The sequence below is a fragment of the Lactuca virosa genome, chromosome 4, assembly GCF_052849685.1.
Source record: "Lactuca virosa cultivar CGN04683 chromosome 4, Lactuca_virosa_CGN04683_v6, whole genome shotgun sequence".
NCBI lineage: Eukaryota > Viridiplantae > Streptophyta > Magnoliopsida > Asterales > Asteraceae > Lactuca > Lactuca virosa.
Window position 1 is genome coordinate 127,907,041 of NC_136429.1, and position 26,889 is coordinate 127,933,929.

The window sequence follows — 26,889 nt, forward strand, 5'->3', positions numbered from 1 at the left end:
ATGGCATTGGCTGCTGGCAGAGTTAGGGATTTGACTCGGCTATTCCACCAAGTCAGTGCTCTATCGGTGAAGGTGTAGACGGCAAACTTCACCTTGCTTGCCTCGGGGCACACATAAATCTCAAAAATTGATTCGATCTTCTCGAACCAATGAGTCAGGGCAATGACGCCTCCATTGCCATCAAAGGATTTGGGTTTTGCGTTCATAAAATCTTTGTAGGAACACTCCTTCGGGTGTCCCTGGCCACCATCAAGATTAAGGGGATTGGGTCCACTTCCCGATCCGCCAGAGCCGCCAGGATTCATCTGCGACATTGCGGCAACCATAACTGCTGCCTGGAACATGACAGGATCGAACTGAGGAGGTGGCGGCGGTAGAGGATCGTTGTTCTTCTTGTTGGGTCTCTTCCTGGGAGGCATCTTTCTCTATAGGATACAAGGGGAAAATGACGATAAGCCTTCTATATTGATCATGAGTCGGTTACTTTCGAACGAGATATATCCTAATCCTACAGCGTTAACATAGATCTACAATAAAGGTTTAATAACATAAACAACAAATTGCAGGTCTTTCATTTGTGAGGATTAGTACTACTTGTAATGACTCTGTGCAGTGTTATAGAGTTATAAAATACTCCTATAGTATTTTAACTATGTGCTTCATTAGTATTGGATTTGGTGAGTTTTAGACTTGTCGCAACACCGCAGTCACTCCCAAACACATGTTGGTCATATCTCGGACAAATATAGTTGATCAGGTTATATTGGCCCCAGATATGATTAAATAACTATTCAGGTTTAACCATAGTGCCCAACTTGTCCTAAATACTTTTATGTAGTTCTTATTATGTTATGGTTTCTAGTATGTATGTATACTTGTATACTTCTTGTAAATACTTAAATTTTAAAAGTATACTTTTAGTTTCAGAGCACTTCGGCCCCTTTAGTGTTTATAGTTGTATACCATGTAAGGTTCGGTATACTTAGTTCACTATAAACAATGGCTCTGATACCAATCTGTCACACCCCCACACCGGAATGGCGGAAACGTTCGGGGGTGGAGGACGTCATGTGTAGTATCATAACAATTGCATCATAGTAATCAAAGTAAACACAACCATTACTTTGAATAAGTAAAATATTTACATCTGTTTGATACGTAGTGTGTAATACATCAAAAGTATAGCAAAATATAAAAGACGTGACTCTATACGCTCCGTCTTCTCAAAAGTCTGCGGGAGTACCTGTCTACTGATTTCCTGAGAATACAAGCGGTTTTGAAAAGAGTATCAGCATTAAAGCTGGTGAGTTCATAAGCAATGTTTTTGTAATGAAAACCTGTTGACAAATCTGTGAAAATGTTTGTATGTTTGCAAGAAAATCCAATATTTCCTTTAATGAAAACGTGATAATACCAGTTCCTTCTATGATTACTTAGTTCATACTAATTATGTATAAACCAATATCGAACAGACAGTTGATTATGTGGATCTGCCTTAAGCCCACAACCAAACAAGGAACATGAAATGAGGCAGAAACCACACATTCCACAGTCTATCGAATATTCTTCATACATAACCCTGATGCATAAACTAAGGAATTATAGAATTAACTATGATTGTTTGTTACTGTATCCCGTTGTAGTATATGAAAATTATTAGTTTGTATGCTTGGTTACTACTAGATTGTCACACCCCCAAACCAGAATGGCGGAGACGTTCGGGGGTGGATGTCGTCATATGTAGTATCACAACAATTGCATCATAGTAATCATAGTAAACACAACCATTACATTGAATACATATATGAAAAAGGTATTTACATCTGTTTGATTCTTGTTTTTATACATCAAAAGTATAATCAAAAGAAAAGACGTGACTCTATACGCTCCGTCTTTTCAAAACTCCAGGAGTTACCTGTCTACTGATTTCCTGAGAATACAAGCAGTTTTGAAAGAGTATCAGCATAAAGATGGTGAGTTCATAAGCGATGTTTTTGTAATGAAAACCTGTTGATGACTTTGTAAAATGTTCGCATGTTTCCAAGAAAATCCAATATTTTCTTTAGTAAAAGTGTGATAATATTAGTTTCATCTATGACCAATTAGTTTATGCTAGCCATGTATAAACCAATATCGAACAGACAATTGATTATGTGGATCTGCCCTAAGCCCACAACCAAACAAGGAACAGGAAATGAGGCGGAAACCACACATTCCACAGTCTATCGAATATTCTCCATACGTAGCCCTGATGCCTAAACTAAGGAGTTTTAGAATTAGTTATGAATGTTTGTTACTGTATCCTGTTGTAGTATAGGAAAAACGTTAGTTTGCATATTTGGTTACTACCAATTGTAGTATGTGTGTATTCTTGTACAAAAACCTTTGTATAGTATGTTCTGTATGAAACCCTGGCTACCACCAGTATGTATAGTATGTTCTGTTTGAAAACCCTGGCTACCACCAATATGTATAGTATGTTCTGTTTGAAAACCCTGGCTACCACCAGTATGTATAATATGTTCTGTTTGAAAACCCTAGCTACCACCAGTATGTATAGTATGTTCTGTTTGAAAACCGTGGCTACCACCAGTATGTATAGTATGTTCTGTTTGAAAACCCTGGCTACCACCAGTATGTATAGTAGTTTCATTACTTAGAATAAAACTAATGAAGAATGAAATCCCGTAAACAAATGGTTAGTTTATACTATTGTGAGTCGTATAACCATGCTTGATATGACCTAGTGACCTTTACGACGTTCTTCAAGTGTCGGTTAAATGACATTTGTCACCCCAAGCATGCCTACCTAACTATAGCTAGCAGTTCAGGTGTGGGATTTTCAGTCCCGAATAGATCTATTCACAAGTCTCACATTCTCCCTCCAAGAGACTCTAGTTATACTATGATAGGATTTAACCTGTACCCCGAAGGGTACATTTGAAGTGTTGTCTCACAATCCTGTATTAACTAGTTTACGTGTAGTTCTGTATTGATCTACTGTATTGAAATTTGTGTGTATACTGTATAAGGTAATAATTATACTTAAATAATTATTAAATGTTGTACTATGGTAATATTGTATATCATAAACTAAATCTGTCATAGTTTATATGTTTACCCGTGTATGTAATCTGGATCGGTAAAAGTTGTGTATTGAATTCCCCAAACTATACCCTTTATAGTTTGCTTGAAATGTTATGTACTTGGTTTGTAAAATTGTTCTGAAAATTATGCAATTATGTTCCCAAGATTAAGGTGTCCCATATGCTCAACATAGTACAAAAGGGACAAAATATCTAAATATTTTGTAAAACGTGGAAATCGTTTGACTGTATCAATTGCATAAGTTTTAAACTTGTTAAAACCTTTTGTTTTGGTTCACAAAATCATTTGTATTCCCCCCTGAAAACATTAAAATTCATAAAAGCGTAGGGGTATGAACTCACTGTTAGTTGTGTGCAAACGTTGAACTAGCGGACTGGAAATGAAGACCCTCGAGTTGTTGGATGTGACACTTAACGAAATCTGGGACTTGATTGAATCGAGGAAAACGGGTTTTCAGTCTAATTCACCGCTTAGAGAGAGTTTGCGGCCGTGAAGGGGGTTTACGACCGTGAACTGTTTACGGCCGTGAACAGCCTCTTGAAGGGTTTACATCCTTTGAAGATTCGATGAGTGTATGGTCGTAAACGGGTTTACGGCCTTTGAAGATTTGAAGATATGAAGTGTGTACGACCGTCAACTCAAGAACAAGTATGCTGGATTCGATGAACACGTGTTTTAGATGCTCCTAAACAACCTCCAGAAGGTGATTCTCGATGATTTTCGGAAGAATAAGGGTGTTTTTGGTGTTTACGGTCAAGAGTCTAGAGAGAGACAGTTTTCGGCCAGAAAAGTCTGAATGAGGGGTAGGGACTCGTATTTATTGGGGGGTTTTCATGGTCGGTGGTGAGGTCCACTTGGCACTGACCGCAAACGGGTTTTCGGGCGTAAACGAGTTTACGGCCGTGAACTCAAGTCAGGCCGTGAATTGTTGTTTTGATTGAAGGAAAACTCGAAATTTCGCGTAGTTTTGGTCCCGACTCATATATAAAGTTCAATTATATAACTAAATGACTTTCCAAACCAAAGGAATTTGACGGAACTTAATAAAATTCAAATTTTATTAATGGAATTTGGCTAACGGTAACGGAAAAAGTTCGTGTTGTCACATAGATGTATTGTATGATGAGTTTTGTATGAAAACCTTCGTATATGATGTTCTGTATGAAAAACACTGGCAACCACCAGTATGTATAGTAGTTTTGTTATTTAGAGCAAAACCATGTATTCAAACTCCTTGAAATTCTCCTGTTGTAATGTATGATAGTTCTATTAATAAAAATAAAACTAATTGAAGAATGAAATTCCGTAAACAAATGGTTAGTTTATACTATTGTGAGTTCGTATAACCATGCTTGATATGACCTAGTGACCTTTACGACATTCTTCAAGTGTCAGATATATGCCATTTGTCACCTCAGGCATGCCTGCCTAACTGTAGCTAGCAGTTCAGGTGTGGGATTGTCAGTCCCGAATAGATCTATTCACAAATCTCACGCTCTCCCTCTAGGAGACTCTGGTTATACTATGATAGGATTTAACCCGCACCCCGAAGGGTACAATTGAAGTGATGTCTCACAACCATGTATTAACTAGTTTACGTGTTGTTTTTGTATCGTTCTCTTGTACTTGAATCGTATGTATACTTTACAGAGTAATAATAATTATACTTAAATAATTATTTAGTGTGGTACTCTTGTATTCAGAAAGTAGTAATGTATACCATAAACTATATCTGTCATAGTTTAAATGATTGCTAATGTATAATTCCTGAAATGATAAAAAAAAGCGTATTGTAATCCCAAACTATACGTATTATAGTTTGCGCGTGTGTTAAGTACTCGGTTCGTGTATTGTTCTGAAAACTATGCAATTATAGTTGTGAGTTGAAAGCTTCCCTTATGCTCAGCATGTTACAAAAGGGATAAAATATATAAATATTTCATAAAATGTGAAGACCTTTTGGTTGTATCAATTGCATAAGTTTTTTTTTTATCCTTATAAAATTTTATGTATAAATTTCATAAAAACTATTTGTGTTTAGCTTGTATCCCCCCCTCCCCTGAAAACATTAAAACTATAAAAGCGTAGGGGTATGAACTCACTGTTAGTTGCGTGAAGGTGTCGGACTGTGAAACTGAATGAGGACCTTCGAATCGTTGAACGCGGAATTAACAGAATCCTAATAATAATTAAACACATATACACGTAATATTAGCGAAACCATTAATTATAGTGTTGGAAAACACTTGCTTTTAGTTAAAGAATATTACCCGGACTCGATTGAATCGGAAAAAGCGGGTTTTCAACCAAGTTCACGACTTGGGAAGGTTTGCGGCCGTCAACTGTTCTCGGCCGTGAACAGCCCTTGAATGGTTTACGGCCGTGATCAGTGTTCTTGAAGAAATATGAAGGTTTGAAGGGTTCATGGCCGTGAACTGATTTCGGTCTTTGAAGATTTGAAGGGTTTGCGACTGTGATCTCAAGAACAACAATACTGGATTCGATGAAAAACGCGTTTTAGATGCTCCACAACAACACCCAAAGGTGATTCTTGATGATTTTCGAAAGGAAAGAGGGTATTTTTATGTTTGCGGTTGAGAGGTTAGGGAGAGAATGGGGGAGTTTTCGCCCCAGAAAAGTGTAAATGAGGGGTAGGAGCACATATATATAGGGGGTTCATGGTCGGTGGTGGGGGCCACCAGCCGTGAATGGGTTTACGACCGTGATCGGGTTCACGGCCGTGAACACCAGTCAGACCGGTTTTTACTGATTTTTGAAGAAACTCGGGTTTTCGCTTGATTTTGGTTCCGACTCTTATATAAAATTAAATTATATAACTTAAATGATTTTCCAAACCATAAAAATTTGATGGAATTAAATAAAATTCAAAATTTATTTAACGGAATCGGGCTAACGTTAACAGAAAAAGGTTCGGGTTGTCACAAATAACCACAAATGATAGTTGAAAGTTCAAATGAGAACCACTAAAAGTTAAGAACCACTTAAGAACCCTTTTTATTAAGGGTATTTTTTGTCCAGATACAACCATTAAACAAAAAGCTAGATCATACATTCAAATTTCAAAAACACTTTCAAACTCTCTCATCTCTTTCCAACTCTCTTATGAACATTCAAGAACTGATAAAGCTAACACCACCTCTACCACCTAGTGCCGCCACCTACCGCCACCACCTACTACTACAACCTGCCAGAGCCGCCGCCATTTTACCAGTGCCTAATACCGCTGACCAAACTCACCACTATCACCTCCATCCTCCAGTCACTCAGATCTGAAGCCATACATCACATCTGCTACCTACCACCGTCGTCATTAGGGGTGAGCATTTGGACCGAACCGGACCGGACCGGACCGACGATTGGACCGGACCGGTTATGGAGAATATTGTGGACCATGGACCGGACCGGATGAGTCGTGTCCGTGTCCGTGTCCGGGTCCGGGTTTTCCGGTTCTTGGACCCGTTTGGACCGGTACAACTTTAATTGCATAGAGTACAAGTCGTTAAAATAAGTTTTTAGGTTTAATACGATACAACTTGTAAAATGATTATGTTTCCGTTTCATGCATAACTAATCTACCTTGATGTTATAATATTATAAGTTGCAAAATTAATTTTCCAAATAAAATCAACTAACATATAAATCAAGTTCACCAAGATCCATTTCATATGATTTATCTATCAAAGATACATAAAATTCAGAATTATAGTATAAAATGATAGTTAAAAAGTTGAAATATTTCAGCTTTGATAGATCAACTTTGAAGGATTGTAACTCACTGAATATAATACCAAAATCAACAAAATTATAGTCTAAATTTATCTACAAACTGTAAAATAAATGTTGGAAAAAACCTCAGGTTAATCCGACTTAAAACGAATGAATTATGGTTGTTTAAAAATTTTCACAGATTACAAAATTTTAAAAAACTTGCTGAAAAGCTGAAATTTTTCAGCTTTGATAGCTCAATTTTGAAAGACTGTAACTCATTGAATATATTACCAAAATCAACAAAATTATAGTCTAAATTCATCTACAAACTGTAAATTAAACGTTGGAAAAAACCATGTGTCAATCGGACTTAAAATGAACGAGTTATGGTTGTTTAAAAGTTTTCACAGATTACAAAATTTTAAAAATGTTGCTGAAAAACTGAAAATTTTCAGCTTTGATAGCTCAACTTTGAAAGTCTGTAACTCATTGAATACTATACCAAAATCAACAAAACTATAGTCTAAATTCATCTACAAACTGTAAGTTAAACGTTGGAAAAAACCGCGTGTCAATCCGATTTAAAACGAATGAGTTATGGTTGTTTAAAAATTTTCACAGATTACAATTTTTTTTTTAAATCGGGTCAAACCTGTTCTAAAGCCGGTAAAAACCGGACCGGACCGGGATGAATTCCTAGAACCGAGAACCGGCCCGGGGGTCCAAAAAACGGTCCGGTCCGGTCCGGTTCACCGGTCCGGTCCGGTCGACCGGTCCAAATGCTCACCCCTAGTCGTCGTCTCGTTCTGATGAGCTTCTACTAGCTGCGCTGACTTCTCTAAAACACTAGTGCCGATGCACGGAAAAGTAAAATGTGAAAGATGGATATACCCTTAGGCCTATTTTGTAATTTCATTAAAACCGGAAAAATGATATTTTAAATGATTTTTTTTTTTTAAGAAAAAATACGTTTTGATTTTTATACTCTGTATTAAGCATGATGATGAATATAAAAATCATAACATTTTTTTTAAATGAATAGATACAAACATAAATAAAATATCACCTCCCTTAAAATAAACACCAAACAAGGCTATTAATTATTTCTTAGACTTCTCGTTTTGGTTTTAATGTGTTTGTCTAGCACCAACTCGACATTGATGTTACAAATTCACATGAATAAACATATCAACACACCGCATATTCAAGAATTGTAATTTGGTGATCCCTACCATAAGAAATATAATTAAATAACAAATTTTTCTTTGAATATCGTTTGATTGGTATATATTTGCAAAATTTGAATGTCTATCGGATTCCTTGTGGGTAATGCGGACTTACTTTTGAGACATGACAAATGTGAATTACCGAAAGAATAACCTTTTTTTTTTCTTTCCCAAAAAATATATATAATCTATTATTGATATACGTTAATGGTTTGATTGCAACCATACTGCTTCAATTTTCTTGCTTTCACATGACATATAATTATCAACTTGTTCCAATTAAACAGCAATAATTTGAATGCAGACCTGGAATACTTTAATCTCGTGCATAAAACAAACAAAAAAAATGCAAATAATTATAATACTGCCTTTTGTAACAGAAGATGGGTACACCCACATGCACTTATATATATTATATTATAATAAGGTACAATAACCAAGTGCGAGGTTACAATTCAAATGATCATCATTATATCAAACTGATATTTTCCTAACTTTCTTCATCACCTTACTTGTTTCATGATATATTTTTTTTCTCACCAGAATGGAGAAACCAATAGGATAAGTAAACAGGACCATAAAGCAAGTGCACGTTTTGGGACCATTGGCTACTACCTCCTCCAATAAAAGAAGAAAATTCATCCTATTTCTTCCTGTATGTGTTAATTGTTGTTGATGATTACACAATAATGGAGAATCTGGATAGCAATATGAATATTGGTAAGTTATTATGTTCAAGTTATGTTGAAGATTTACTTAGTTTATTTCCATGTTTGATTATTTTCATTGTTTCAATTTTGCACTACAATCACCTATTCGTGCGTTATCTTCGTTACAAGAAGATAGTAATGTTAATTTTGGTTAACAAGATTCCTCCTACTTTTTTCTTTTCTAATTGAAGTTCTTTTAAGGAGTAATATACGTATGCATAAAGATTCTACTCTTTCAACTGTTTTACTACGATAATATATGCATAAAGTACCTAATAGTATTTGTTTGTTTCGATGAAAACTTAGCAGAAGAGGTGAATGATTCTCCAATTGAGCAAGTGAGACTAACAGTTCCAATCACAGATGATCCAACATTACCTTGCTTGACATTTAGGACATGGTTTTTGGGGATCATATCATGTAGTGTTCTTGCTTTCTTAAACCAGTTCTTTGGTTATCGTCAAAACCCACTATACATTTCATCAGTTTCGGCTCAAATTCTCGTGCTTCCGATTGGGAGGTTAATGGCAGCAACTCTACCCACAAAACCAATTCGTGTTTTTAGATGGTCGTTTTCACTCAACCCTGGACCCTTCAACTTGAAGGAGCATGTTCTCATTACAATATTTGCAAATTCGGGTTCGAATTCGGTTTATGCAGTCTCCATAATCACTATAGTCAAAGCTTTCTATCGTCGTAGGCTCAACCCGATTGCAGCCATGTTGCTTACACAAACTACCCAGGTTCAATTCTTCTCTATTTTCCTGATTTCATTGCTCTTTGCTGATATTGCACCTGAACTTAAATAACCCGTTTCACATGGATATAAAGTCTTGAATTATGAGCCTGTTATAAGTATTAAGTTGTGGGTTGCAAATTACTTTTACCATGGTTTTACAATGATGTTGAAGTTATTGGGCTAGCCTATAGCTTTTGGGCTTGGGGATTACAATATGGTACCATATTGAGTTTCATGAAGTAATGATTCATCTCTCTTGCTTGATGGTGATTGTAGATGCTTGGATATGGATGGGCTGGTCTTTTCCGAAAGTTTTTAGTTGATTCGCCATATATGTGGTGGCCTGCCAATCTCGTTCAAGTCTCCCTCTTCAGGTTCATCTTTTTGTTTTTGAGTGTGTGTGAGAGAGAGAAGAATGCGAAGAAAAACCTATCCGTTTTGAAAACGGACGGTTTTGGCTTTTGGTTTAAACTCGAAATAAAAACCGAATTGAATCGTATCTTAATACGATGTCGTTTTATAAAGTATATAAGTTTTCCATATTTGATTAATTTTTTGGGCTAAATGCAAGAAAGTAAAACATATTCTATTTATTTGTGTATTATAACATTCTAAAATCCATTTTTTCTTATTACAAGATTGCACTTTCAAACTTTCCACATTAAGATGATCTATGACAATCTACCCAACTGTAGGACATTATACTTTAAAATCTATCCAATTATACAATGAAAATTTCTTTGTATTTACATGATCTTTATGATTGGGTAGGGTTCTCAAAATGTTGTAATAAAAATAAATATTAAAGTAGGATGCTATAATAAACAAATCAATGAGAGTACATTGCTATTTCTTGCATTTAGATATAAATTTTAGAATACTTTCTACTATCATATATTGCAAAGTTTAACATAAAAGTTCTTCATGTTTTCATGGATTTTGGCTTCAAAACAAGTCCATGTAATATTTTGCTATATATTATGCAACAAATAAACCAGAAAACCAAAAAAATAAAATCAAAGACAAAACGGACAAAATGTTTTCCCCAAATTTTAGGCATATACGAACAAAACCGAACTGCACCATACTCACCCTGACTATGTAGATGTATTTCTTTACCAATTTCTCATAAAAGTTTCTCTTTTTTCAGGGCATTGCACGATGAAGAAAAGAGGCCAAAAAGAGGCATGACAAGGCTACAATTCTTCCTAATAGTCCTCGTATCAAGCTTCGCATACTACATCATTCCCAATTACCTATTCCAATCCATAACTGCCATCTCATTCGTTTGCTGGATATGGAAAGACTCAGTCAAGGCTCAACAAATTGGTTCCGGTCTCCGTGGCCTTGGAGTTGGAGCCATTGGACTCGATTGGGCGACTGTATCTGCTTTTCTTGGAAGTCCCTTAGCCACCCCCGGATTTGCCATCATGAACATATTAGCCGGGTATATAATAGTTGTATACATAATGGTTCCCATTGCTTATTGGAATAATTGGTATGAAGCCAAGCGGTTCCCGATTTACTCTTCTCATGTGTTTGATGCACAAGGAGGAAAATATAACGTTTCAAGAGTTTTAAATTCCACAACCTTCTCATTTGACAAACAAGGATATAACGATTATAGCCAAATCCATCTTAGCATCTTTTTCACGTTTGCTTACGGTCTAAATTTTGCCACATTGGCTGCCACACTCTCTCATGTTGCACTCTTCCATGGAAGGTATGCCCTTAAGTTCTTCGAGAACCTTATTTATTCAAAGTATAAAGAATGGTTAAATTCAAAAAGTAGGAATGTACTTTGATTGGTTGCTTATTATAGCATCTTACTTTCATTTCTTTCTTTAACATCATTATAGTTTAAGAATTTTACCGAACTATAACAATGCCATCCAAAGAGAAAGCAACTTTCATTGATACAATAACAAGGATTTGAAAGTATATTGTTATAATCAGGTGGAAATTTCAAAGTACAATGCACTAATAGAAAATAAGTGACACCACGATGTTGTAAAGAAAGACATAAAAGTAGGAATATGTATTACACAAATATAGAAAATTACAATGCTATTTCTTGCATTTAGTCCTAAAAAAGGCATACACCTTGGTTCTCATGACCAACATGAGGAAGGTAAATCACAATGTCTCAGAGTGATGTCATGTCAGACTTTACCCTTAGTCCTCACTTATGGATTCTTACCTCATTACCAAATATGTAGAGACATGTTTAAAAGAAAACATGGGCTCATACAAGCTTGATGTATTTAAATGTGTTTGTCTTGTCATATGCAGAACGATTTGGGAGCAAACAACAGCATCATTTAAAGACAAGTTTGGGGATGTTCATACTAGACTGATGAAGAAAAACTATGACCCGGTCCCACAATGGTGGTTCTACTCTCTTTTGGTATTGGTGATAGGACTTGCTTTGCTAACATGTGAGGGTTTTGGCAGACAGCTGCAACTCCCTTACTGGGGAGTTCTTTTAGGAATCGGTCTGGCTTTGCTCTTCACACTACCAATAGGAGTTATCACCGCTACAACTAATATGGTAGGCCCCATTTGCTGTATCGAGCATGACTATACATGTTAGCATTTGGCATATAGGCCACTTAAAAAGTGAGACATGGACTCCCTCTTGATCTTTTTTCTACAAAAGACATGAATGCCCTCTTCATCCCCATCATCTAAAATACCCCTAAAAAGTTAATGATTACATGAATACCGTTTTTCGCGTCTTTGCTTAATCTTTTTTTGTATTCTAAGAGTGATTTTTTCTTACAGCAACCAGGATTAAATGTCATTACAGAGCTGATTATTGGTTATATCTACCCCGGGAAACCACTAGCCAATGTGGCCTTCAAAACATATGGCTACATAAGCATGTCACAAGCCATCATGTTCCTCCAAGATTTTAAGCTTGGACATTATATGAAAATCCCACCAAAGTCCATGTTCATTGTCCAGGTAAATATATTTATGTTGTTGCACTATTTCACATAATAAAACAGACTTACAAATAGTTCAAACTAATTATATCATCTTTAACCAAAAAAAAAAAAAAAACTAATTTATACTCATTTTTGGTGCATAATAAAGTTGGTGGGGACAATAATTGCATCATCAGTCTACTTTGCAACTTCTTGGTGGCTATTGACAACAGTCGAATACATTTGTGACCCAAGTAAGCTGCCCGAAGGAAGCCCATGGACCTGCCCGGGAGATGATGTGTTCTACAACGCCTCAATCATATGGGGCGTAGTGGGACCTCAACGTATGTTTGGAAATCTTGGGTTATACTCCAAAATGAACTACTTCTTTCTATTAGGAATTCTCGCACCATTTCCAGTTTGGTTTCTTTCTCGAAAGTTTCCCAATAGAAAATGGATTAGGCTCATAAACATGCCAATTCTTATATCGGGCCCAGGTGGCATGCCACCAACTAGAGCTGTAAACTACAACATGTGGTTTGCTGTGGGGATTTTTTTCAACTTTGTGGTGTATAAGAAGTTTAAAGGGTGGTGGGCTAGGCATAACTATATTTTATCAGCTGGGCTTGATGCAGGAGTGGCATTCATGGCTATTCTTTGCTATTTTGTGCTACAAATTAGAGATATCAATGGACCAAAATGGTGGGGTATGGAGATAGATGATCATTGTCCTCTTGCTAGCTGCCCAACTGCCCCTGGTATTAACGTTGAGGGATGCCCTCAAGTCCATTAAGGCATTAACACTCTCTTTCATGTTATCTTGTTCACATTGGTAAAAGCATAGAAAGTGTATAGACTTATTCCAAGGATGTTTCACAAATGGACATTCTTTGAGGTAGAATAGATAGATAGATAATAAATATAATTTGTATTTGACAATTTTATATTATTCGAAATGGTTGTTTGAAAGTTCAAATTGGACCACTTTTAGTTTTGTGTTTTGTTGTTTGATACTTTGGTTTAAGGTACGATGACATAGTTTGACATATTAAAGAAATAAAGAAATAAAAAGCAAAACAATTATCAATTAACAATTAAATTAAATAAGTCGACGACTGGAAATATTTAATAATAATAATCATTAAAAAAAAAAACCTCTTTCATTAGTTGCCAGAAATAGAAGCAAACAAAACACGGATTAACACGAGGAGGTAAATAATTGTAGTTTGACATTCATGAATAATGATAAATTCCATTGGAAAGAAAATCTTTTCCTCAACCTATCATCTTCACAAGAAAAAATGGCAAGCTTTTTGTTTCGCTCAAGTTGTGGTTTATGGCATCTATGGTGACAACCTATTAACATCTACGGTGACAACTTATTAATTAAGCGGTCGGATAAAATAACAACTCTTAATCCCGTATACAGAGAAAAAAAGTACGGGTGGTGCTAAAAAAACCTCCTTTAGGGTTTTTAATTATATTATTTTCGGTGAAAAAGTCAAACCTAGTAATTAGTCAAATCAATTTGGGTTGTCAATCATAATTAAATATATTTTATTTATAACTTATTATTTTATTATTAATAAATTTGTTTTCTTAATATATATTAGTGATAAATAATATTTTTTACCCTAAATATTTTTTATTATATTGGTTGAATTATTAAATTTTATGACTAATATAATATACAATTTTTTTTATTTATATTTAATGTTATAATAAAAATAAAAATTTATAAGTAAACATATAGTCTAAAGCAAACATTTTTTTGTAAATCAAACTTTGTTACTGTTTGGGATCTTTAGTGTTATAATTTTATTTTATTTTTTTGTGCTATTTTGAGTAAAAAAATGTTATAAAAAATATTTAAATTTAATAATATAGATACTTGTAGTTTTAAAAAAGGAAATGATTTGATTTTGTTTGAATGCCTTTAATTTGGATGTGTGTAAAAAAGTGGAAAAATTATCTAGTTTGGAACATAGAATAATATGAAATTTTTGCATAACGATATATTACAGTGTTACGTCAAAAAATATTAATTTACATAATTAAATATTATAAACAAACAAAACATCATAAAAAAATAATAATACATCCGAACTAGTTTTTGAAGTGTAATTGTTTACAGATTCCGATTAGCCTATGCTTATGCATAACTCGAAACTTGTTTCAGATTAGCCAATAATTGTTTTCAGATTAAATAACTTATGTTTTTTCACTTTTCGAATTAGTCTTTAACCGTTTTCATATTAAATAACCTAAGCTGTAAAGAACGTTCCAAATTTCGATGATGAAATTTTTTAAAAGCGGGTTTCGAGTAAACGAATAAGACTTTTACTTAACGAAAGCTAAAAAAAATCAAAAGGAAAAAAATTCGGATATCTTTTTTCATAAAGAGGGAGCCTATTTACAAAAATATTTAAGAAAAAATCAAAAACAAAAAAAAAATGGAAAGATATCTAATTTACTCGGAAAAAAATCAGAAAAAATAAAAAGTTAAATTGGTAGACATGGCAAGTTTTTTTTTTTTTTATATATTTAAATTATGAGGGGTTTTTTTTTAAGAAACCCCAATACAAATCAAAGTCAAATTGGTTTTTTCAAAAATTAATTATTTAGAAAATTTTCCATATAATTATTGATTTTGCAGTGCTCACTATGAAATATCTAAATAAATATTCTTTCGGTAAAAAAATTTAAAAAAGAATCATATTGCGCAATGGAACTCGTCACTGCAATATTTTTTAGGAAAGATCCGCACTGCGAAATTCACTCTAGGTATTGCGAAACTGTTCATATTTTTATAAAACTAATTATTTTTCTCGGTAAAACATTTTATGTAGTTTTATATTATTAAAACGTCTTAAGTTATGACCGATATTATTTAAAAAAAAAAACCTTATATATGAAGTCCTGCAGTACCAAAACCTATTTTGCAATTGGTCATAAGTAATTTTTTTTTGGAACCGGCAAATATATTAAAATAAGGACCCTAGCAAGGAGCTAGGGGCCAAAAGTACACAGTAGATAGAAACATACAAAATTAAATACAACTTAAGGGCGAGAAACACCACTTAACCCAATCATCTCCAATACCTCTATTCTTCCTATATTTTCTCCACCTGAAAACCGTAGCTTTAATAATGTCCACAATCTTCGCCGGTTCCGAAATCACACCTCTGAATATCCGATCATTTCTATCCTTCCAAAGACTTCATAATGTTCTATATACAACACAAGACAACAGCTCTTTCTTTTTAGGGCAATGCCCCCAATTCCGAGCGAATGCTAGCACTTCATTTACTTCTGTAATTGATTACTTTTTTAAAAAATGGGTTAACAATTTAGGCTTCAGATAATAAAATATCTATTTATGTGTCCTACGTTATAACTATGATAGTGACATGTCATAAAAGAATTTAAAGAAAATGAGGGCCAAAATTAAAATCATGGAAAGATTCCATTTCCAAATAAACCATTATTTGCGACAATTCGAATCCTTAAATATTGGAGTTCACTCGCTGATTGGTTCACCTGTTATATCAATCCGGCAGCAGTTGGCCAGTTGCCGTAACAATATCTCGTTCTCGTTCTTAAATAATTGACGATATCTCACTAATACCAAATTTTTCCACTTTAATTGCCTAACAAATCATTCTTTTTTCGTTAATGTTCATTTAATTATATCACTAACCTTTATTTCATTTACTAATTTAAAAAAAAAACGTATACGAAAATATCTCTTGCCTTGTAATTAGTGAATTAAAGAGATAAGAAATTGAACGGTTCCACGAAATTTGTACACATAGAGTTAAAGACAAAGACTTGATCTTCATGCCTCTTGTTTTATATGCCTGTCTTTGATATATATTAACCAAGTCAGGCTTCTGAAGTTCTGACGCCACACCTTTGCAAGTACTTGCAAGCAACGCATATCCATCCATTGTTTATCATAATATTATTTCTATTCATACTTAACTTGTTTGTTGGACAAAAGTTTTGTAATACTGCATTTAACGTGCATCAGACTGCGAACAAAATTGTATTTTTTCTTTCATCGAAAAAAATGTTCTGATTTGTTAACAAAAGACGTGAATGTTCTTCTCATACTGATCAACAAAAAGACAGGTCAAATGAAACAAAGGGTTTTCCGTCACCTCATTTTTGTATGTGTCTTGATCCATGTGAACAAAATATAAGTCAAGGCTAACACAACATTGTGAGGAAATCTATGAAGTCTATAAAAGCTTCATAAACATGTAATAAGTTTCGGTAGCTAAACATGGATCTTCAAGAAAATCAAAAACAAAAACCACGTCCAGAATCTGGTAAAGTTTTATATCAAATATATTACTTAACTTTTTATATAACTTTGTGTGGTTCTGATAATGATTAATATAATTTTGTTTTGATTTACAGAAGAGATAAATGATTGTCCAATTGAGCAAGTTCGACTCACTGTCCCTATAACAGATGATCCAACACTTCCATGCTTAACTTTCAGAACATGGTTTTTAGGGATCATTTCTTGTGGTGTTCTTGCTTTCTTGAACCAGTTCTTTGGTTATCGCCAGAATCAACTAACAGTGTCCTCGGTTGTAGCACAAATTGTGGTTCTTCCTGTTGGAAGAATAATGGCAGCAAGTCTACCCACAAAAGGAGTAACAATTCCAGGGACGAAATGGTCATTTTCATTGAATCCAGGACCTTTTAACGTAAAGGAGCATGTCCTTATTACTATATTAGCAAATGCGGGTTCGAGTTCGGTTTATGCTGTGGGGATTATCACTATTGTTAAAGCCTTTTACCACACTGAAATCCACCCTCTTGCAGCCATGTTGCTTACCCAAAGTACTCAGGTGAATTTTTACGAATATTATTTCCCAAATCTTGCAAAAATAAATACAACAAAGAGAAACTTACAACAAAATAAACATATATCACCATCACTAATCAAGGGTTCGAGTCTCAACAGCCCCAATGTTAAAGTTTCAATTCAAATGTTTATCGGGCCTCTTGTGGGTATTTGGCTCTTATTCCAGTCACCTAGAAGAATAACATTTTTTTTGCAAAAAAACACAATACATATTTGCTTTAGTTTTTTATATTAGAACCACAAACCAAGGTTAAAGTTTGTGGGATTTGAACCTAAGGCTACTCCTTTTGAAGTGCTTAAATTCTAATTGTTATTCTATTCTGACTTTTTTTTTTTTTTTTTGATTGAATAAGTAGCTTCTTGGATTTGGATGGGCTGGTCTTTTCCGGAAATTTTTAGTTGACTCTCCATATATGTGGTGGCCTTCAACTCTAGTTCAAGTCTCCCTCTTCAGGTTTATGGGTGGAAATGAAATTGAATACATAACGACCACATATTCATTTTTTATTATATATTAATAGATTAATGTTGGATTTGGAATTGGAATTAAGTAAACTATTTTTTTTTTTGAAGGGCTTTGCATGAGGAAGAGAAGAGGGCAAAGGGGGGACTTTCAAGGCTGCAATTCTTCATGATTGTGATTATAAGTAGCTTTTCATACTACGTGGTTCCGAATTATCTCTTTCAATCCATCACAGCCCTCTCTTTCGTATGTTGGATATGGAAAGATTCCTTCAAAGCTCAACAAATTGGTTCTGGTCTTAAAGGTTTTGGAATCGGAGCTTTTGGCCTTGATTGGGCCACAGTTGCTTCTTTCCTAGGAAGTCCATTAGCCACCCCTGGATTTGCTATGGTGAATATGCTAATTGGCTATGTAATCACTTTTTACATAATAATTCCCGTAGCTTATTGGAACAACTGGTATGAAGCTAGACGATTTCCTATGTATGCTTTCAAGACATACAATGCTGATGGAACAAAGTACAATGTCTCTAAAGTTTTGAACGAAACGTCTTTCTCCTTTAATCAAGCGGGATATGATGAATATGGAAAAGTCAACCTTAGTATCTTGTTTGTACTTGCTTATGGTCTAAGCTTTGCTACACTAGCTGCCACAGTATCTCATGTCCTTCTCTTCCATGGGAGGTATTTACTATTTAGTATTTACTCTTGCATAAAGATTCATATGAAGTCCATTAGGTTGTTAATTTTTTTCTTAATATCTTGTTATGTTAAATAAAGGACAATTTTGGAACAAACGAAGGCGTCAATGAGGAAGAGTATAGGGGACGTGCATACAAGGTTAATGAAGAGAAACTATGATTCTGTCCCACAATGGTGGTTTCACACTCTTCTAGTATTAGTAATAGGACTTGCTTTGCTTACTTGTGAAGGATTTGGGAGGCAATTGCAACTTCCTTATTGGGGAATTATCTTAGCAATTGGTTTGGCTGCCATATTCACCTTGCCCGTTGGTGTTATTGTAGCTACCACAAACCAGGTAACTATCCATTTTATGCAATAAGGAGGTCACAATCCAAAAGTGAGGTCTCAAGTTCAACACTCTGAACCTGAGACCTCACCTATGTTGTCTGTAGGACCTGTTGGTGGCGTTTACCTTTTTTTCATTAGTCATAATTGGTGAATTTTTTGGATTTCTTTTTTACAGGGAGTAGGTCTAAATGTGATCACAGAGCTAATCATAGGGTATATGTACCCGGGGAGGCCACTAGCCAATGTGGTGTTCAAAACCTATGGTGACAACAGCATGTGGCAAGCCATAACGTTTCTCCAAGATTTTAAGCTCGGCCATTATATGAAAATCCCACCCAAGTCCATGTTCATTGTTCAGGTACAAAAAACTTACAGTCCCAACATGTTTGTCCTAACAGTAAGAAGGTGAGAATCTATAAATAAAGTCTCCGGTTTAAAACCTGACAACAATCACTTTCAGTTTCCCAATCTCCACAAGGACTCTTTTAAAAAGACAATCTTTGATTTTTCACACAAAATTTTATCATAAAATTGTTTTAATTTGTGAATTCATTTTCCTAAAAGTTGGTAGGTACAATCATCGCATCGTCAGTCTACTTTGCAACATCATGGTGGCTCCTAACAACAGTGGAATACATCTGTGACCCCATTAATCTACCAAAGGGAAGCCCATGGACATGCCCAGGAGACGATGTTTTCTACAACGCCTCAATTATATGGGGATTGGTGGGCCCACAACGTATGTTTGGGAACCTAGGGTTATACTCAAAGATGAATTACTTCTTTCTGTTTGGAATTCTTGCACCTGTGCCCTTTTGGTTCCTTTCTTGCAAGTTTCCAGAGTGGAAATGGCCGAGGCTTGTGAACATACCTATCCTTATAAACTGTCCAGGGCCACCAGCAAAAGCAGTAAACTATAATATGTGGTTTGCTGTGGGGATGTTCTTTAACTTTGTTGTTTATAAGAGGTTCAAGAGTTGGTGGGCAAGGCATAATTATATATTATCAGCTGGGCTTGATGCTGGTGTTGCATTCATGGCGATTCTTTGCTATTTGGTGTTACAAAATAGGAATATTAATGGACCAGAGTGGTGGGGTTTGGAGGTAGATGACCATTGTCCATTGGCTAATTGTCCTTCTGTCCCTGGTATCCACGTTCCAGGTTGCCCTGTAATCCAATGAAACTAAGAAAGAGGATGTTAGCCATTGTTGTTACACTGTAATTTTATGAAATTTTAGGAATTATACTATACGATTTGAGGTAGAATTGCAACGAATAGGGGTTGGGTTTGTGTATGTAGAAAATGACTCATATACAAATGTATCATGTATTTGAACATGATTTGATTCGACACCCAAAGATTTGTTTGAGTTGCATTTGTGAGACAGATAAACCTGAATCGGATCTTCATAGCACGTTGGTTAGTTGAATCCAGTTCATAATAAAGGACTATTGGTTCGATAAAAGTTGAAAGGTTGAGAGATACCAGGTGTAAATTACTCATAAGTAGGGGTGTTATTCGGTTTGGTTTTCCGGTTTTCGGTTAAAACGGTTCGGTTTTATCGGTTTTTTTACATTTTAAATCTAACCATAACCAAACCAAATAAGGTTCGGTTCAATCGGTTTCAGTTTATTCGATTATGGTTTATTCGGTTCGGTTTAACAGTTAAACCGAATAAAATCCAACACGTAAAAATAAATATTAAACTTAAAGAAAAAAGGACTTACCAAAATATTACCAAACAAAGAAACTACATTAATATATAAAATATTATATTCAAGTTTTCGAAATAGGTCAATATAATTTTAATCGTACGACTAAAGACTATTTGGTTAATTTGTTTTTGCTTTTTAATACAAAATATAGAACAATTATAACTTTATAATTGTTAGTAACTAAAAAAGTCATGGAAACCTTAGTAACTAATCAATAAATTTATATATATAATGTTTGTTTATATATATATATATATATATATATATATATATATATATATATATATATATATATATATATTAAATAGCTTATTCGGTTTTTCGGTTTAACCAAAATAATAAAAATTTAACCAAAAACCAAACCGAATAAGATATCCTTATTCGGTTAACCAAACCAAATAACCCGAACCAAATAAACCAAACGTCATTTTGTTCGGTTTGGTCATTCGGTTTTGGTTTTTTATGACACCCCTACTCATAAGTGCAATACATTGACCAAATTTTAATGGAATAGACAAGCTATACCAAGATGACAATCGAACTATTTGAATTAAGAGAAGCTATATCAAGTACGATAGATCAATCAAGCGAAATATTAAGGAGATAGACGCACATGCAAAGATAGCAAAGAAGAAGTTGGTAGCTGCTAGGAGTATGAAGATGCGTCGCTTGCCACTGTCGGTCTGTCGCCCATTCTCGCCTTCTTTTGGGCGATCATCATCATTCATTAGCCGGGTTTTGCAATCGCTCGGCCCAAAAAAATCCCAGGAGTATATGTTAAAACACTTATATTTTTAAATTTTTGATAATTTAAGGTTTGAGCTATATAGCTACAAAGACTTTCAAGGGTTTGTCTCTATTAGATTAAAAAAATTTAGAAAATATATATTTCTATTAAAAAAATAACATAATGTTTTTTTAATGCTTTGATAAAAATAGATTGCCCTTTTCTATGTTTAAAAAGCTTTAAATAAGACTTCCAAAAAATATAAAAGTTTTAATACACTAAAAAAATAATATAATATTTTTTATAAGAATTTCTTTAAATAAAAGGAAGAAATCCTAAATCAGTAGGCTACCGGACCATAGTCGTCGGAAACTTCCATATGTCATCGATATGCACTCTAAAGCCATCGATATGCACCATCGATTGTCTTCGAACATCGCCACAAACCTTCAGACGTCGTTGATCTACGCTCCAACTCCGTCAATCTTCACCATTGGACGTGTGTTCCGTAGATATGCACTCTATACCATCGAACGTCGGTTCCATTGATTTTCACTGTCGTCGATTTGTAAGATCACCTCCTTCGTATCCGCTGTCGTTATCCACACCCACGAACATAAACACACTCTTTTTTTTTTTTTTTTTTTTTTTTTTTTTTAGATTTTTTGTTTTTATTTATGGTTTGAATGAATTTCTGTGTTTGAATGGGTTTAAGGAGTATTTTTCTAGTTGTGAAGGTGGTGATGTTTTCCAATAGGAGAGGGGGTGGTTTTTCGACGACAATGGTTCTGTAGTCTATGGGTTCCTCCTTTGGTGGGATGATGATGAATGTGGGGTTTATTTTTTTCCTGGTTTTATTGTTTAAGTCAATAATAGTTTAATTAAAAAAAAAACAAGTTAGGATAATATAGTTTTTTTTTTTTTTTTTTTTTTTTTTACATGGGGTGGGATCAAAGATACAATAAAAACATATAGTATGGATGATACGGATTAAAAAAAAGATCGAGCTATTAGCCAGGTAATGATTTTGCTTGGCTAATGTGGAATTTTTTTTTCCGGTTTGCATTTACCCTCTACATTTACCTCTTAGTTTGTGTTTGCCCAAACTTCTTTTTTGTTACCCATTTGCCATTATTTTGTGGAAAATGACCACTTTTAGACCTTGGCCGGTCACCAACAAATATTTTAAAACATAATAGCTTAAAATGAAAGATGGAGAGGTGTTGAAGGCAAAAGTCGAAATCACGACTTCTCCTTGAAGGCATGTTTTCTATTGAGCCAATACATAAGATGATAGTTTTCGAAACAGATTCTATGGTTAACAAAAATAGTCTAAGATTTAACGTAAATCGCTAATTAACAAGTCCAGTTTGGGTAATCCATTGCTGATTAGACATAAAACTAGATCGCGAATTTAATGAATATCGTGAATGGTGATTGAGTACAATTGGGTATATTTTGTAATATGTCAAACTATTATTAAAATATGTATCATTATATATACATGAATTACGAATGAATTAACAAAGATATTCATAGCTCGGAAATTAGCATGACCCATTGTCATAAGCGTGCAACAAACTTCTTGCATCCAAGAACATGGGAAAATATTCATAGCTCGGAAATTAGCATGACCCATTGTCATAAGCGTGTAACAAACTTCTTGCATCCAAGAACATGGGAAAATATTGAGAGCCATAAGGCATTGGAGTAGTGTGTTTCAGGATCAGCCCACATAACAACAGATGAATTGATCCAACTGTCCATCTTGGTATAAAATACTAAAGCCACATCAAGGATGATGATCTCATAACCCTTTATCCCAAAAAAAAAAAGGAAAAAAAGCTTCTCCAATATGAAATGTCAAGAGTCAAGAAGCCTACCAACAAATTAAGCAAGTTCATGATTTCTGGAAATAAACTTAACTAGGCTGATTTTTTTTATGATAATGGAGTCAAATAAATCAAATAAATGAAATAAGTTCCTTATTGGCTCTTGATGACTCTATATAAAGACAAATTCTATTATTTATAAAGAAAATATAATAGTAAGATATTCATAGTTATTTTCTTAAAATCATCACTCAACCCTTTTACTTTAGTACGTAATGCCTCAACCCTTTTACTTTAGTACGTAATGCCTCGTAAAAACTTTCAATAAGCACATATAATTCTAAGAGTTAAATGTAAGAAATAACATTGTATTTTTTTTCTTTATTATAGTTTTGTACTTTCATATATTTTTATTACAATATGCACTTTCAAATTAAATTTTATTAGGCAATCGTAGTTTGTTAAATATATTAATTATAGTAATAGGGAACTGTTGACTCGAATTATGATTGTATGGCACAACTTAAAAGCTTTTTATGCTAAAACAAAGAGAGCTATTGATTCACGGACTAACACGCCTTATCCCTCAAGGAGAGAGGTCGTAGATACGACTCTTGCCTTCAGCGCCTCTTCCGCTTTCATTATAAACTATTATATTTTAAAAGTAAATGTGTTGTTGAACGACCAAATGCTAAAAATAAAAAAGTTACTCAAAACTATTAGCAAATGTTGAACAAAGAAATGTTAGGGCTAAATACAAGCCCAGAAAAATGGAAATTTTAAAAACATAAAATGGTATATAAATAACAAAGTAAAAGTTGGAGTTACAACGAAAAAAGACAATGTAAATAATAGTTTTTATGACATTAACCAAAAAAAAAAAAAAAAAAAAAAAAAAAAAAAAAAAAAAAAAAAACTCTAAGCTTTCTATAAGAAATGAAGAGTTTTTCAAAATATAATAGTATACAAGGAAAATGACTTGTGTTAAAAAAAAAAACAAAAACAAAAACAATATTTTTACAAATAATGTTTTTTGTGGCACAGTGGAATTAAAAAAAAGTTTCCGTAGATGACAAATCTTGGAAGATAGATTCACCATTTTTCTGTTGCACCACAGATACATCAGATTATGAACATAGACTAAACAAAACTTGTTGGTTCCTGAAATTGTCCTAGGCATCATGACAGCTTAATCTGTTTTAGATTATTAGGGAGGAATATAACATCCATTTGAACTTGATCCCGTTCAACACCCAAAGATTGGCCGACTGCCGACCGGAATTGAAGTTTCCCAAGTAAGACAGATATTAGGAGTTAAGATTTTCATAAAACGTTCGTTGTTAAATTCCATATCATAACAATGGACAATAGGTTCGTTGAAAGTTTCATAGGTTCGTTAAAAGTTGAAACTTTCAGAGATATCAGGTACACGTTACTCATAACATCAACAAATTAAATTATAAGAAATAGACAAGTTGTACTAATATCACAAGGATTCAAATCAACTGAAAGAAGACAGGCAGCTATCAAGCAAGCAATATATTAAGAAAATGACGCATAGGCCAAGAGGCAAATGAGCTTAACAGAGGAAGGCGATACGGAGTAGGAAGATGCATCGCTCTTATTAAGACCACCAGTGCTGTTGTTCCTGTTACTTCTCGAAAAGGGCGAACCACCATTAGCTATCGGAAATGGCGAACCACCATCAACCGGGGTTTTGCTTCCGCTTCCGCCATCACCGCCTGCAACTCCATGGTGATCAACTCCACCACTGTGGGCAACAACAGCTATAGCTAGAAGCAGAGCAATAATGAGGATTGGTCTGATTGGAAGAAGGCGAGACATTGGTGAAGTTGAGCTGAAAGTGAAATTAGGGATTTGATTGTGGATGCAACAAGAAGATGAGAGATGTGGCAAGTTACACGTGTTACGAAATGCACATCGTTGTTAGAACACTAACGGCCTTCAATCCATTATCTGATAAATGCCATTCAAATCCACATTTTGCAACGAAAAACAAAGTATAACATCTTTAAACATTACCAAAACAAAAACAAAATCACTTATTGAAGATCTGAATTAATAGTTAACGTGTAAAATTATTTATTGATAAAATATGATGATAAATTTTGAACAAATTACCATGAGACAAAACTTGCAAAAATGTCCCCGCGGTATGCATTTTTTTAGGGTTTTAGTTCAAACCCTGATTTTTTTGGCTACATGGTCCTTTTGGCCGTGTTAGTATGTAAATTTGGTCCCTCGTAAAATTGAAATGACTGTAATGCCCTTCTGATATATTTTTTATGTTTTTTCTATTTAATTTAAATGAAAAAGAAAATAAATAATTAATTTAGGCCCACATATCTCTCTCTCTCTCTCTCTCTCTCTCTCTCTCTCTCTCTCCCTACTGGTTTGTGACCCCATCTGCAAAAAACGAACCCTATGTCTTCTTCATCATTTTCTCTTTACCATTGTTAGATCATTCAACTTCAAACATAAAACTAGTTTGAAAAACCCAGACCACGAGCTTGATCTCTCACACACACATACATCGATTCATCTATTTGCTCATCCTCAATTCCAAATCTGCAAACAACTATTCTCTTCTCCTGAAAATCTTTCATTCCTTAATTCAAGATCAGTTCCAACTCCCCCCATGTACAAGAAAGAAACCCAATTTCCAACAGGAACCACCTTCTTCTTCCTCCTCTGCCATCGCCCATCCTCATCAGCAAACACCCATCACTTGTATCCTTAGCACCGAAGCCAGTATCTCCATCACTATCTTCCTCGTTCTCGTCCTCAAACACATAAAACAAAGAAGCATTAGACCAATGGAAGTTGGGATGTTGAATATGGTGTTCCTCAGCCCATCGATATTCCCTCTTCCTCCACTCACTTTATCGTTTAATCAGAAAGAAATATCACCAAGCTGACGACGAGATGGGAAAGGAATACCTCAAGAGAATTTATTTCTTTCCTCTAGAGGTGATACTGATGTCCATCTTCGTTGTAGCTCATTAATTCATATATTATGTTGAGGTCTTGGCATGGAATTGTGTAGCCTGTCGGGATCTGGAATTGGAATTGGAAACTAGATTGGGATTAAATCTGGAATCCCAATCCAGTTCGCGAAGCTAACCCTAACGAGATTCACTAGAAGGGATAACGAATCCGAAATCGGGCCTGAAAACAGATTGTCTTGGAGGTAGAGATTACGAAGGCTAACTAGTGAGAAGATGTATGTGGGGAGTGGACCAGAGAGGGCGTTGTAACAGAGACTGAGAGTGGTGAGTTGGGTCAAATTGGCGAGGGTGTTGTCGGGGAGCTCGTCGGAGAGACCCATTCTAGGGAAGTGAAGTTCGACAACATGGTTGGTTTTGTTGTCGTAGAAGACACCGGGCCATGTGCAAGGATTTTTCTTCAGGTCAGGTTTACCGGCGATGAAGAGGGAGAAGAAAAGGATTACAGAGAAAAAGAAAGGACTTTTCTTCATCTGAGAGAGAGAGAGAGAGAGAGTATGTGGGCCTTTATTTTTATTTTTTTATATATAAATACTTAAAGGAAAAAAAGGAAAATAAATATAATAGGGACAATTTAGTCTTTTCAGTTTACCGAATGACAAAAATCACAAGCAAACTACATCAAAAGGACCACAAATCCAAAAAAGTTGTGGTTTGGAATAAAACCCCCAAAAAAGTACACACCACAGGGTCCATTTTTTTTTAATTTTGTCTTACTAAAATCGTCCCTGTGGTTTGTCAAAATTTCGTGTTTGGTCCCTAAATTTTT

The 26,889-nt window shown here is 34.6% G+C and overlaps 2 protein-coding genes across 3 annotated transcripts; both read left to right on the top strand.

Moving 5' to 3' along the window:
* Positions 1-8,496: 8,496 nt before the first annotated feature.
* LOC145107356 (oligopeptide transporter 5-like) lies at positions 8,497-13,418 on the top strand. Of its 2 annotated transcripts, none has more exons than XM_079044226.1 (7): positions 8,497-8,783; positions 9,080-9,516; positions 9,789-9,886; positions 10,663-11,235; positions 11,805-12,063; positions 12,297-12,479; positions 12,612-13,418. In XM_079044226.1, the coding sequence occupies exons 1-7, from the start codon at positions 8,753-8,755 to the stop codon at positions 13,233-13,235; spliced, it is 2,205 nt and encodes a 734-aa protein (XP_078900352.1). In that variant the 5' UTR covers positions 8,497-8,752; the 3' UTR covers positions 13,236-13,418. The 2 variants fall into 2 exon arrangements, with proteins under 2 accessions (XP_078900352.1, XP_078900353.1); XM_079044227.1 differs by having other exon boundaries at positions 9,083-9,516.
* A 2,933-nt stretch (positions 13,419-16,351) lies between these two features.
* LOC145107357 (oligopeptide transporter 5-like) lies at positions 16,352-20,157 on the top strand. The gene is made up of 7 exons (XM_079044228.1): positions 16,352-16,776; positions 16,868-17,307; positions 17,681-17,778; positions 17,898-18,470; positions 18,567-18,825; positions 18,994-19,176; positions 19,383-20,157. Exons 1-7 carry the CDS (start codon positions 16,731-16,733, stop codon positions 19,998-20,000), a joined length of 2,217 nt encoding a protein of 738 aa, XP_078900354.1. The 5' UTR covers positions 16,352-16,730; the 3' UTR covers positions 20,001-20,157.
* Positions 20,158-26,889: the final 6,732 nt, after the last annotated feature.